This window comes from Sander vitreus, chromosome 17 (genome assembly GCF_031162955.1).
Source record: "Sander vitreus isolate 19-12246 chromosome 17, sanVit1, whole genome shotgun sequence".
Lineage (NCBI taxonomy): Eukaryota > Metazoa > Chordata > Actinopteri > Perciformes > Percidae > Sander > Sander vitreus.
This window is the reverse complement of record NC_135871.1, coordinates 14,070,427-14,083,577: the sequence shown is the minus strand read 5'-3', so window position 1 is coordinate 14,083,577 and position 13,151 is coordinate 14,070,427. Positions and strand designations below refer to the sequence as shown.

General features: G+C 38.2%; 1 protein-coding gene across 1 annotated transcript in view; it reads right to left on the bottom strand.

The window, feature by feature from the left end:
* Nucleotides 1-13,151, bottom strand: part of lmbrd1 (LMBR1 domain containing 1) — a 53,794-nt gene that overhangs the window by 3,881 nt on the left and 36,762 nt on the right. The window contains exons 10-14 of the mRNA XM_078272920.1: nucleotides 10,912-10,976; nucleotides 10,662-10,764; nucleotides 9,385-9,489; nucleotides 8,406-8,555; nucleotides 7,286-7,367 (exon numbers count right to left, since the gene is read on the bottom strand). Coding sequence (XP_078129046.1) covers nucleotides 7,286-7,367; nucleotides 8,406-8,555; nucleotides 9,385-9,489; nucleotides 10,662-10,764; nucleotides 10,912-10,976 — 505 coding nt within the window. The remainder of the gene's footprint in view (nucleotides 1-7,285; nucleotides 7,368-8,405; nucleotides 8,556-9,384; nucleotides 9,490-10,661; nucleotides 10,765-10,911; nucleotides 10,977-13,151) is intronic.

Here is a 13,151-nt window from a genome sequence, read left to right as displayed (position 1 = left end):
TCTTTCTTTTCTTTGGAGCAGCTCTGTGCTTTATGCTGGCGACGTCACCTTTGAGTCTTAGCTCTTCAGTTTTCAACAGAACTTGATGCTGCTATTGATCTGACTAAGATAGACGGCGGGAATAATATAAGTACTCTTAAGCTGAGTCATTCCCCTTCATGTGCATGAACAGGTTTTGGCAGGCATGGGAACTGCTGATGATGTCAAATGCGGAAAGTGCCAATGATATCTGTGCAGTTTCTGGGTCTCTCTTCAGAGCTCCAATTGTTTTTGTATAAAAAAAAACCCCAGAAAGAATTGGAGGGGGGAAAATGCTTGCCTTCAGATCACATGCATTCATTAGCTTAGCCATGCACACTGAAGCAATACAAGGGGAAACATTTCAATATACTACTAATCAGACTTGAAGCATTTCAACAGCACAAGGCATGAGAGAAAGTCCACAAAGCCTAAGTGAAGATGGAATGCACTGTCTGGCTATGTTAGAGAGCCATCTGGAGCATTAACACTAACCCTGCTGAGCTGCTCCTATCACACTGTTTGTTACACAGCTCTTCACACTGACTTGAACCCCATGAACAGTACAATCAGACTTATACCAAGCTACATGACATCAAGGTCCACAGCAAAACCTCAGTGTGGTTCAGAATGTATTCATTAAAGCAAGCTTTTTCAAAAGCTTTCCCCTTAAATGTTGAATAAAAAAAGAAAAAAGAAATCCAGGTCTGTGCTGTTTCATCTATAGTGAAGATTAGATAGAGCGGACCCACAGCAGCTCTAAAGGTGTATCAACAATCAGTGTATACTTCACCAGAATCAACAGATAATAGAAGAAGCAAGTCTATCTTCATCCCCATGACCCCACTCTTTTCCTCCAGTACCTCAGCCATCTGTAGCTCTCCAGCTGCTCACTTGAATTGCAGGGCTCCAAGTGGGACCTACAGATGGTTCACAACAGAGGTCTGCCTGAATATATTATCATGTACACCACTGATCCACTTCACCTTGAAATCATTACCGTTCCCCGATAAGGGCATGGGGCAGTGTGTGAGTGCAGGTAATTTCACCTTGACTCATGATACCCTGGGTGAGTGCTGCCCTGTGTAGCATAATGCATTATGTATAACTTTCATCTCTGCATTCAAACACAGACAGACACACAGACAGACACAGAGACAGACAGACAGACACACACACACACACACACACACACACACACACACACACACACACACACACACACACACACACACAGAGAGAGGCTTTCACAAAAGAACTATCAGCAAGCACTCATGTTGCTACACTATATGCTTTTACTTTCTCTCCATCTAAAAAGCAGCAGAGCACTTTCATTCCAATGTTCTTTGAGGAGGCCGATGTTCATTCAAAAGAAATTTCTGGCTTTATATTGTCAATGAATGTCCCAAAAGCATCTTCTTGATGTACCAAATCTATTTGTTTTTTCACAAAATCCACTTGAGCAGCGCTCAAAACCTCCACACGCAGACACAAAAGACAATATATGTAGAAGTAACCTACCTTAACCACTGATTATGCCAACAGGAAGCCGAGAAAGATAATTACAGCTATATATATAACGTGGGTTTGTTGTACATCTCTAAAACCATTAGAAGTAACACAAGACATCAGACAATCACACAACTTGTTAACAACCCTCCCATTATTTGGAGTCTGATTTCAGGCATCCTGATGGATGTACATCCAATATTCACTTTCCTTTTATTTGTGTTTTTAGTCTACACCAACTCCTGAGGGAAATCTCTGGCTCTTTAGCTGCTAAATGCTCACCGGCTAGTCACAAAGTTTGTCTGTCTGCTGTTTAGTGCTGGGCTGGTAGTGTACAGTGGGTTTATCAGAGCTTTTTCGCTGAAGGAAAGTTGAAAAATACTGATTAGAGTATCATTATAATTAGACTTCGTTAAAGCCCAATCTTGAACAGAATGTGTTTTAATTCTGTTAATCCAAAGTGTAGGTCTTTTAGGGCGATAGAGGCAAACATATTGTTTTAAACTGTATTTTCCTTTAAAAGGTAAAGGGTGTCTGTTGATTACAAGATGGACACTTTTGATTGACATATTCCATGTAATGCAAATTGATGATGATCCCCTTGATACAAAGAAAATTACTATTAATTTGTGTTGGGGTTGAGGGAGTCTCCTGTTGAAAATTGCTTGGCCACCTGAAATCTCGGAGGCAATACATAAAATTACGACCATCTTCCCCCTGAAGCTCTTTAAAACAATGCTGTGGAACCCGTTGCTAGGACACAAACTGCAGTCCATAGTGTGAAAAAACACTCCTTTGTATTATAAGTTTCATCACTGCGATTCAAACTAGAAATAATGCGATATCTTCCAAGGTTAAAAGGCTTACAATTCAGCTTAAACTGCCAGCAAGACATTTATACAGAATGAGGCAGGCGTATGTCTTATACCACAATATTTATAATTTTGCCTCTGACAGTGTTGACCCTAACAACGAAAAAAGAACAAGAAAATCAACAACAGAAAAACTGGAGCAATGACCCAGAGGGCATTATTTACTGGTTAATTAAGCTACTGTGTCAAAAACAAAACCTGGGGTTGGATTTATTGATATTAAGTGTGAAATAGACTTTCCTTCAAAGCTGCTATTCCATAACAAATAACGTTGTTATTGACATACATAGATTTTGTAATATGCCTTTACAGTACAAAAATGCACATAGTTTATTAGAGAATCTAATACAGATTTCACCCAAGAGAATATTTTTGTTTCAGGAAGAAATTGAGACAGGGGTGCAGTGGACAGAATGTCATTAAAAGCATTGGTCCGACTGTCCAGAGAACTAATGTAACCAATATTTAGGAGTTGCAGATGTGATGATGTAGGCGTTAACAAGGCGGCAATAAACAACAAAGGAGACAGTTTATTTCTTGGCTGACGGAGTGATCATTAGAAAACAGACATGAAGACAGATAAACCTGTGATGGAGGCGGTCATAATGAAATAAAATCAAATGCATCAGTGAGTGAGATGAAGGCCTATTTAAATGGGTGTTATGAATCATTAACATTTGAGATCCTCAACAATTAGACAATGGTCAGCCAGAAAAAGAAAAACATAAAATGTCAATCATCAAGTACAAAAGTACATAAAATAACCCATCTTTACTGACCAGGACAGACTGTAGATGTAGAGGAACTTAGATGCAAGTCAGAGTTTATGATCAAAGCATCTCCCCCACCATGAGGAGCAGCACGTCAGTAAGAATAATTTAAGACCAGCCACTTCTAATGTTGAGAATTCCTTAGGTTTCAGCCAGACTACATGAAGTCATAAAAAAATAAAATTTGATTAATTAATAAAATTACTTATTAAAACCAAACTTGGATTTAGTGCTGCATGGTTTCAGGTTTGTATCAATGGCTTGAGAGAGAATGAGTATGGACATAAAATGAAATGGACTATCATTACCCTGGCTAAAATAAACTAAAATAAGGTAGAAAGGAGCCTCGCTACTATGTGGAGGACCAGAGAAAAGAATTTCCGTTAATGCAGAAGCTGAACTGATATTCTGATTCTTCTTTTCCTGAAAAATCCTTTATGCCCTGTGTTAAATCACATACTAGACTTCAGGGTTAGGTTTGTCTCGGGCCATGGCAACTCATTTCTAAGGGATTCATTTCCATTTGAGTACATACTCCTAATGAGTAATGGTGTGGTAATGACCTTAGAGTAGATAATGAAGAGCTTGGCACTGAGCACCTGCTCATCAAGATATTAGTGTCATTCCATCACTGTGACCAACCAGCCAATCAGTCACCAGCTTGACTTTTACCCTCTTTTGCCATGTCTGCCAGTATCACACAAAAGGGTATTAGAAAGTGATGCCATTCCAGAGCCTTTTCTAAATCTGATGCTAGCCCATTGTATTCCCATTCTTATTTCTCACATCCACAAAGAGGAGCCTGAAATCTAGAAAATGTGCGAATGCCAATTCATATCCATGTTGGTCATGCTATGGTAAAAAATTCCCAGGAGACATGGCATGAAGAATACTATTTCTATGTTCACAAAGCATACCGATTGTACGCAGCCTGATTTAATGCTGTGGTCTGGATTTGATAAAGAAAATTTCAAGAGCTTACTTGAATGCAACCAGTATTTGAATATCAAATATATTAATAATATATTAAGTAACGCACGTCTACACAAAAAGGGTTACGGTCAGGGAGTGTGGGTATAGTAGGGTACAGTATGTGTTTGTTTACAGCAACATTATGTGTGTACATATGTAACAGTACACTCTCTCCTATATATTGTTGTATTGTATTTTATTTATAAATAATAAAATGTACTAAAACCACTAGACAATGTAAATGTCATGACAAAAATGTTTTTCCCATTTTCTATGAGCAGATCATCTTCTGTTTTTGTGTCTACTTTAATCATCAAGAGTTTTCTGATTGAAGTTGTTCAGATTCACACTCTAGTAAACAGGAATTGAAGTCAAATGATCAAACAGCACAGATTATTGAAATACATGTGATGAGCTGGTTGGTTGACTGACTGACTGGCATGCAGCGATTTAGTCATACCAACCATCCCTCTGCCTGCCTTTTCACTTCAAACAAAAAACAACCTAATACTGTAGCAAGAGTTGATGGGGTACTCATCAAAAAACTGCTTTATATAAGAAAGAGTTGCACTCTTTCACCACACCAATTAAATCTTTCACCTGTTACTTTCTACAGTATATCAGTGAATACGCTTTTGATTGTATGTCCTCTCAGTCGCATGTGTTGTCTCAGCTTGACACTTCCTCCTCTTCATGGTAGGTGGTATAACGGCTGTTATGAAAGCAGGAGCCATTTCCAAGATGGCCAAAATAGGATCAGTTTCCCTAAGCTGGTCAAAAGGGAGAGCAGAAATACTACTGGCCGTTGTCCTAGTCAGTCTGGCACCATGACTCCTTTAGCATAACAGTGTGAATTAACAGATCCCACAATCCTTTGACATGTGCCCTTAGTAATTAACACTGACAAATAAACACTGATTTCTGTTCTTACTAATCGGGGGTCCTGTGGTGCTAGCAACTGACATTACATTTTATCAAAGAAATAACAATCAGCATCCAGTCAGTATATTTGTGTCATTTATGTGTGATTGATTTACAGCATAATGACCGTGCAGTCCACTGTGTGTCTAAAACAGAAACGTTTGACACATTACAACCTCCTGCTGCCTAGCTTCTATGTGATCCTTGAGAACATTCTACTTCAATGAGACAAAGTACAGGACCACATTTTCAAAAGGAAAAACCTTGTGCCCTATAACAAATGGTGTATCATAGAACGTAGCTTTGAGTATGCATTGCAGTGCTCTGAATTGAGGCACAATGTAGACTCTGTCCAATATATTCAATATAAAGTAAATTCATAACCTTGACGTATCAAATGCAGTAATATATTGTAGACATCACCTACCAACAGTATGCCACCTCTTCTTATATTATAACTTCACTATAACTAATGCCACAACGATCAGATCTTTGACAAAATCCACAGTGATTCACATAAGGAGACATGCATTCAAGGGAACTAGGACTACCTTTTGCCTACCTACAGGTAAGACGGAACCTAAATGCATGTGTCTACACATCAGATTATTGTAAACAAATATCTTGCCTTTAATCCCTGTAGTTACTCCCCTGCCTCTGCTTTATCTTTCTATTTTAGGCCTGCCTTCCGTCTTGATGCATTTTCAGTACTGTTAGATAAAGTGAAAATTATTCATGAAAACCAAGCCAATAATCTCTAACATCTTTGCTGTTCAGGCATACACCTCATTGTCATTCCAAACTTTCTGCCACAACAAGACTTGGCTCACATGCTTCTCTTAATGGCAATGGTAGGCAGTATAGGGAACCTGTTTACTGGAACTGGCACACTGTAGGAAACTCTTCAGATACCAAGGTCTAACATGGAACCCAAAGATGGTATAAACAATATAATATATATATGTGTGTGTGTGTGTGTGTGTGTGTGTGTGTGTGTGTGTGTGTGTGTGTGTGTGAGTGAGTGAGAGAGAGAGAGAAATAATGGGAATTGCAAAGAGCTTTGAATAACCACGCTAAATGCAGTCCATCGAAAAAATGCTAGTTTTTGGAGGGTTTTGCTGACAGATGCTTTCAGCTGTCCCGTAAAAATAAAAAAACAGTAACCAACCAAATAGAGAAAAACATCCTGTCATGAGAAAGAAAGTATTTTGGAAATTAGCACAACATGATTGTGTTCCCACAGATGATTGACTATAATGCCATAATTTAAGACTGGCACAGTCAGAGATACATTTATGAGAAAATATCATATAATATTTAAGAAATATAAAATATGCTTAACATTTAGTTGACTGTAAGAATCATCCACGCCTACTTAACTGTTTTCACATGAAAACTGACTTTACTGTAATTATTTACTAGATATTTGACATTTAAACCGATCAATACTCATTACATACTCTAATTGCAATGCAATTCTGCGTCTTCTGGGAGATTGTTCATAGCCCCACACATTGACTCATTTGAATGAAAAAATAGTTATCCCCAACACTAATAGACCTCCGCTAACAAAAACGCACGCACAAGACTCCAAACATTGGGGGGAATCTAATATATGACAGGTACACCAAAGTACAAAGTATGTTTATGATCTTGTTTGTTTCATTTCATATTTTGTATTAATAATAGTTAACATCAGCTGGACTGCTAAGTTTAAGTGATTTTTTCACATGTATTTAAAATTCTGTTTAATACATTTCATGCCTGCTGATGTTTGGTCTTTAGTATCAAAGACAGACATGATGGATGGATTGATGGATGGGTTAACCAGTCCTCTCCACCAACAATAAGAGTGATGTATTTTACTCGGGCTTTTAGCAAATTAATAAATTATTGTAATAATGCTAACTGGTATGATGTAGATTCACAAATTTGTTTTCATGGCTGATTTACTGTAATAACAGTTGGCATGGAGATTGCCACGGACTGTATTAGTAAATGTTTGTCCTTGGTATTATTCCCTCTAATGAATAATGAATGGTGATAAAAGATTACTGAACACTGTTCTACACAAAATGGCTGGGTTGTACACTGACCTTCCTTTCTTCTAATATAGACTCGACCTGTGAGGACAAAATCTTTGATGATGTGTTTTAAGTTCTCCCAACATCTTACTGTTGGGCCAGTGCTACCTTAATGTGCTAGCTGAGATGACGGACTTACCCTCAGGCGCATCGGCATCACAAATCCTTGTGGTGCCAAAAGTAGCATTCCCAGATGTAGGACCGGCTGAGGGCATCTGACTCTGATCAAAAAACACAAGAGACATGTATCTGTTTAGCAAAAGAAACACTACAAACTACTTCATGCGGTACAAACTAATTGTGGATTGACAAGAAGAACCATTAAATCATACAGCAACGGCATTTTACTCAAATTATAAAATGACAAAAAAACAGAAACATTCCCTGGGAGTTTTGGTTCCAGATGATTCTCTAAGTTTTTCAATGAATAAATTCCATAAATAGACATAATTCAGATTCTAACAGAGCAATATAGGCTTGTTAGTTTACAGTAAACCCCAAAAAACTGTTAACTTGAATGTAATTTACTGTCATATGAAGGATTACTTTTGCTTAAAAAATATGAGAACTTAAACGATTACTAAATTACCTAAAGCTTCAAGTATTTATTGTGCACATATCTTAATATCCACTACATACAGGCTACACTGTATATGCTAGTCTGGTATAAATGACACTTAGTATATATAAATACTGTAGGTGAATAGACAGCAGCAGAGGAAAACGCCATGTTTACCCTGTGAGTCATACAGAGCTGGTTTGGGGTTATTTTCTCTCATTTAAAAAGAGGATGTTTCAGCAAAAACAACAGAGTGGTTCATTTTAATTATGTTGTTTAAAAGATTTTTGAGACGAAGCATCTAAACCACATGCACACATCCACAGAGAGAGAGAAAGACAGACAGAGAGAGAGAGGGAGAGAGAGAGAGAGAGAGAGAGAGAGAGAGAGAGAGAGAGAGAGAGAGAGAGAGAGAGCTACATAAGATCACACGGGGGGTATACAGTCAAAAACAGATCCACACAGTAATAGCTGCATAGTCTAATACAGGCAGACAGAATTAAAAAAGAACAAGAGTCTGAAAGCCACGCTACCAGCCTGTAGAGACTCTGCTGCTGCCAATACCCAGCTGGACCAAAGTGGTTTGAACCCACTGATTAACCGACAATGCCATCGTTAGAGCCCCATTCTCAGAGATAGCTCTCATCAGCTAGACTTAAAACCTAGAAATACACAGTAATGATCATACATTTTTCCTCACCTGTACAAGATATTTCTGGCTGCCATACATGACATACTGTGGGGCTAGGCTGTAGATCATGTAGCTGGTGTGAAGGACAATCAAGAGAAGAATCATACACAGGAAAAGAAGAGCCTGGGGGCGAGTTTTCTTTGGTCTTATTTTGTAGAGCTGAAAAACAAGAACATGTTAATATTGTTAATAAATGTTAATCTAACAAAAATGGAAGGAGTCTCTGCCTGTCCTCCAAATCTACAGGACATATTTATTAGCAGTGTGTTTATACACACTGTGTAACTTAGGTATTGAGAGGGGACCGCTTTTAACTGTTACACCGCCAAACGGCATGCTGGGTACAGCTCGCTCTCCGTCGTTTGTTACAGTACATTCAAGAACAAATAAAGAGAGAGAGCAGAGAGACTAGAGATGATACATTGTAGCAAACTCAAACATTTAAAGCATCAGCGATGTAACTTTTGGATTGAACACTTTTACTCCCGGAAATAGCCTAGTCCCACATAGCTACTGTAGCTGTTAGCAAATGACGCGTAAACTCTAGCATTGTCAACTATGTCATCCAAGTTGTATTGCGGACCCAAGGAAGCACAGCGCATAAGTTGTTGGACGAGCAGTTCTCGAAAAAACTGCAAGCAGCAATACCGGAGGCCAAGCAACCGGCCCATTCCGAATAGGCGCATTTTGAATGGGCACTGCACTAGTGATGTAGTAATGACACCCGTCTGCTTTAGCTTTACAAGACAGCACAGCATGAAGTAATGTGGATCAGAAAAGCCAGAAGCCCTTTCGGTCTCTAAGCAAGCTGTGCTTTCTGAGAGCTTCAAATAGTCATTGCTTGGTTATTCCCTGCAGATCCATTTAGGATGTGTTCTTCATTGGGTTGGAAAGGATTGCAGAAAGACGAGGCTACCAACTTGTGCTAGTATTGCAATATTTGGAAAGTTTTTTCAGGTAAATGAGAAGTAGGGCCTATGATGCTTACCCTTATCCAGAAGAACCAGATGCCCATGTTGCGAATGCCAGCCATGGAGGTGACTACAAAGTACATGGTGATGACTGTGATCAGGATGTAATCCAGTGGGAAAACCTATTATACCAAGGACATAGGTCAGCTACATTCCTCACATACACATATAAAGACATAATTGCTTTCAGAGCCAAACATCTAGGCTGGTTTCCTGTCAAGGATGCTTGAAGCTGTTAATGAGCAGCTATCATCAGTGACACTTGGTCTAGCCTAATTAGACTAAAGCACGTCTAGCTGGTCACTGTGAAGTGTATTTTCAGGCACTGTCAAAACCAACAACTCTGTTCCTAACCTTTTCCAAATACTACGCAAATAGATTAGTTACAGGTGTAGTATAGACATAAATACACAGTGCATGTAACATACATAGTAATCAACTATGTTCTGTAACCTGTAATATTCTGATTTAACCTAAAACCTGAACCCTATATAGTATACGATTTATGGTATGGTGCACTTAATTCCTTAAATATCAAGGTCACACTTCTAAACACTGGCCTTAGACATTAAATCAATGCCACTATCTATGAAGCAATTCTTTAATGGTCTGAGCTGTCAGTCATTGTTTTCCTCTAAATTCTGCTGTAGAATACTAAGTTTGTCCAGACCCGCAACAATGACTTGGAAGAAAAAAGCAATGGTCGTGATCTAATACTGTCAATCTCAATAGGTTACCAAGATAAAAGTGGCATTTTCTGACACCCTATAGCTCATAACTTTGGTCAATATCCCATTAAAATGAAAAGATGATAATCATTATTAAAAGGTACTAGGCATTGTACTGCAGGGTTTTTATTCTTGTTAATTAAAATCTATTGTTATGTTGGTATGTTAACTGTGCTTGGCATGTTGAAATTTCACTCAGAATTGCTCCCTTGAAACATTAAATTATTTTAAAGTGACAGCAGCACGCAACATGTTTGTAATTTTGTTATCTTATGGTCTTTGGTAAAATATAAATGGCGCCTATCAGACCATATTTAAAAGTAACAAACTGCTAGTTAACAAGGCCATATGACTCTTTTCTTGTTGCGATTTTGTCATTTCAAAGTGAACTTGCAGTGAACTTGCAGTATACTGAAGCACATACACTTAAAAGTTAAAGTTTACACACACCGTTTAAATTATGCTTAATTTAGGTTAATGATGATGGAAACAAGAAAATATGGCTTTATGCACATCTTAATTAAGGATAATCAATTGTTCAACATGAAAGATGAGAGGATACTCACGGGTTGTAAGGCTAATAAAAGTTCATTCAGAGGATTGGTAAGGTTGGTGCCAAAAACTATGAACCCAGAGCTGATGCCAGCAGAATGGAGAGCTTTATCCAAACTGAAACACAGAAAAAACTTCAATATGTGTATATATTTCGAGTATTACACATTAATACATAAAGTTAAAGGAAACAATTGTACTCTCAACTTCTGTCATATTGCCTGTCTTAAGAATTATGATGTTGCAGCACATATTGTGACTTACTTTGAAATGAACAGGGCAACAGTGAACAGCAGCGCAACCAGGATAAAGAAAATACCCAGCAATATCTGCAAAAAAAAAACACCAATACATTATGATACCAAACAGTGATATGTACCCACAACCAAAGAAAGGATCTGCACTAACGGTGAACCTAATGGCTGAAACCTGGAAGAAAAGGTATGTTTACAAAGACATCTACAGGGTCAGCAAATATAACCTTTCTGTCATGTCTTTTGTCAAGGAGAGACCATATGGCTTGGCCAGCCACAGTTTGGCACTGTTGCCTGAGGTGACAGGGGGATACAACGGCATGGCCCAGCCAGAGTAGGGAAGGTGCAACCAGGGAGGCACAAGGTGGGTGGCAGCCAAAAAAGAAATGCACCCTATTAACTGCTTGCCTTCAGCAGGGCCTTCATAGCTAAATATTTAATATAATATCTTGTACTGGCCATAGAGATTAAAAAGCAGGTGAACACATATAGCAACGTATATAGTACAATTAAAATATGCTCCAGTGATCTATAGAACAAATCACATTATAAAAACTCAATCTTTCAACCAACATACCTTGATGTAATTTCTCAACGATTGTAGAAAAGCATCAATTACAATCAAGAAACTGATAAGCATACCTTTTGTCTATATTGTGGATATTGCCTTGATATAAACAACTTCAAAAGTTAGGTGGCCAGAACAAGGAAGATAAAATGTACTGATTAAACTGCTCTTATCTCCTAATCCAAACAAACAAAAGCCAAAAGAAGAGATAACTTTGTTGTCCTAATACAAAGGAGGAAGCGATAATATATTAAAAAAAAAGGTTTTAAATCATGAAGAGATAGGATTTATTTTCAAATCTTAGATGAAAAGGTGGCCTAGCTTTTTTATGATCCCATCAAACAAAGTAACTATTTTGTGAGGTCCAAGCTATTTTTAACTGTAGATATTCACATGTTCAAGAAGTCATTTTCACCCACCACCAGAGTTGATATTAAAAGGACAGCATGTGTCTGATAGACAGTGGTGTAACTGCTCTGGAGAAATCACAATAATTTGGCTTATCGCTCTACACCAGTGCCCGAGTATACAGTAAATAAATCTCCCAACTTATTATTGTTTAAATTTGAGTCTGGGGACTGTCATTAGCAGTAGCCCCCTTGGTTAAAGACACACTGTTACAGACACTGGTTTAAAATGTTTGTGCATGCCTGCAGTGCAGTAAAATACTGGAAAATAAATAGAAGTGGGAAAGTAAAATGTAAACTAGGGGAATTATTTTAGAATTGGTCCTGTCTTTAACACAGACAATGTTTTGATTTTGAAATAATAACTTCTTTCCTCACCCACCACTATCACATTTAAACAGAATAATTACAGCCATAATTATGTTCTTAGCCATATTGGTGAGGACAGCCTCTGAGTTATCTCAAATTCAAATGAAGTGTTTTTTTGGGAAATGAAAAATGCGAAACGGACTACAAAGATGCTAATGATCACAGCTGTTGCACCCTGGTAACCAAGTGGTTTTGGAATAAGGACACAGTGAGTTGATTGGTGGGATTAGGCAGCCTTGAGGGATTTGAGTTTGAGTCTCTAGGATGGACCTTTTCTACAATCTTGAAGGTTGAAGCTGCACTAACTATTGTAGGAAACGATATAAAATGTATGGTTATTTTGGGCTGGTGCTAGTATGCTATAGTAAAGGGATCAGGGGTGCAGAATTGCGCTGCACTTTAAAACCTCTCCATAATGCTCATCATTGCCTCATCTCCAGATGTTTGCCTGGACTGGGCCAGTGGCAGTGTTGGTACCAACATGTCCAAAGGTAGTACTAATTTAGAAGTCTTAAACAAGGGCTGTTATAACCCACCTCTTTTCCTAACCCCCTTGTGTAAATTTGACTATGGGAACAATTATATATTAATATTGCATATATGAGGTCCAAGTATTGGATGCCCAACCCAAAAAAAGTAAAATTTAAAGAGAAGTTTGTGGTTGCTTCGGTTTATCCCTGGGGAACCATAAGATCCTGCCTGAGAAATGTGAGACTCCCTGAGAGACTTCAGAGTAAATTAGGTGAAGAGACTACCCGTGGGAATCATGTAAATATGCAGTTGTGTAAAGTAGAACTAAAAGTAAATCTAGAGCAGTCTAGATTAGAACTTGAGCCCAAAGAAACAGTTAAGGAGGAAGATGTTGGAGCAGGCAAAAATGACTAGGCTAAGTAATGAACTCGGCTA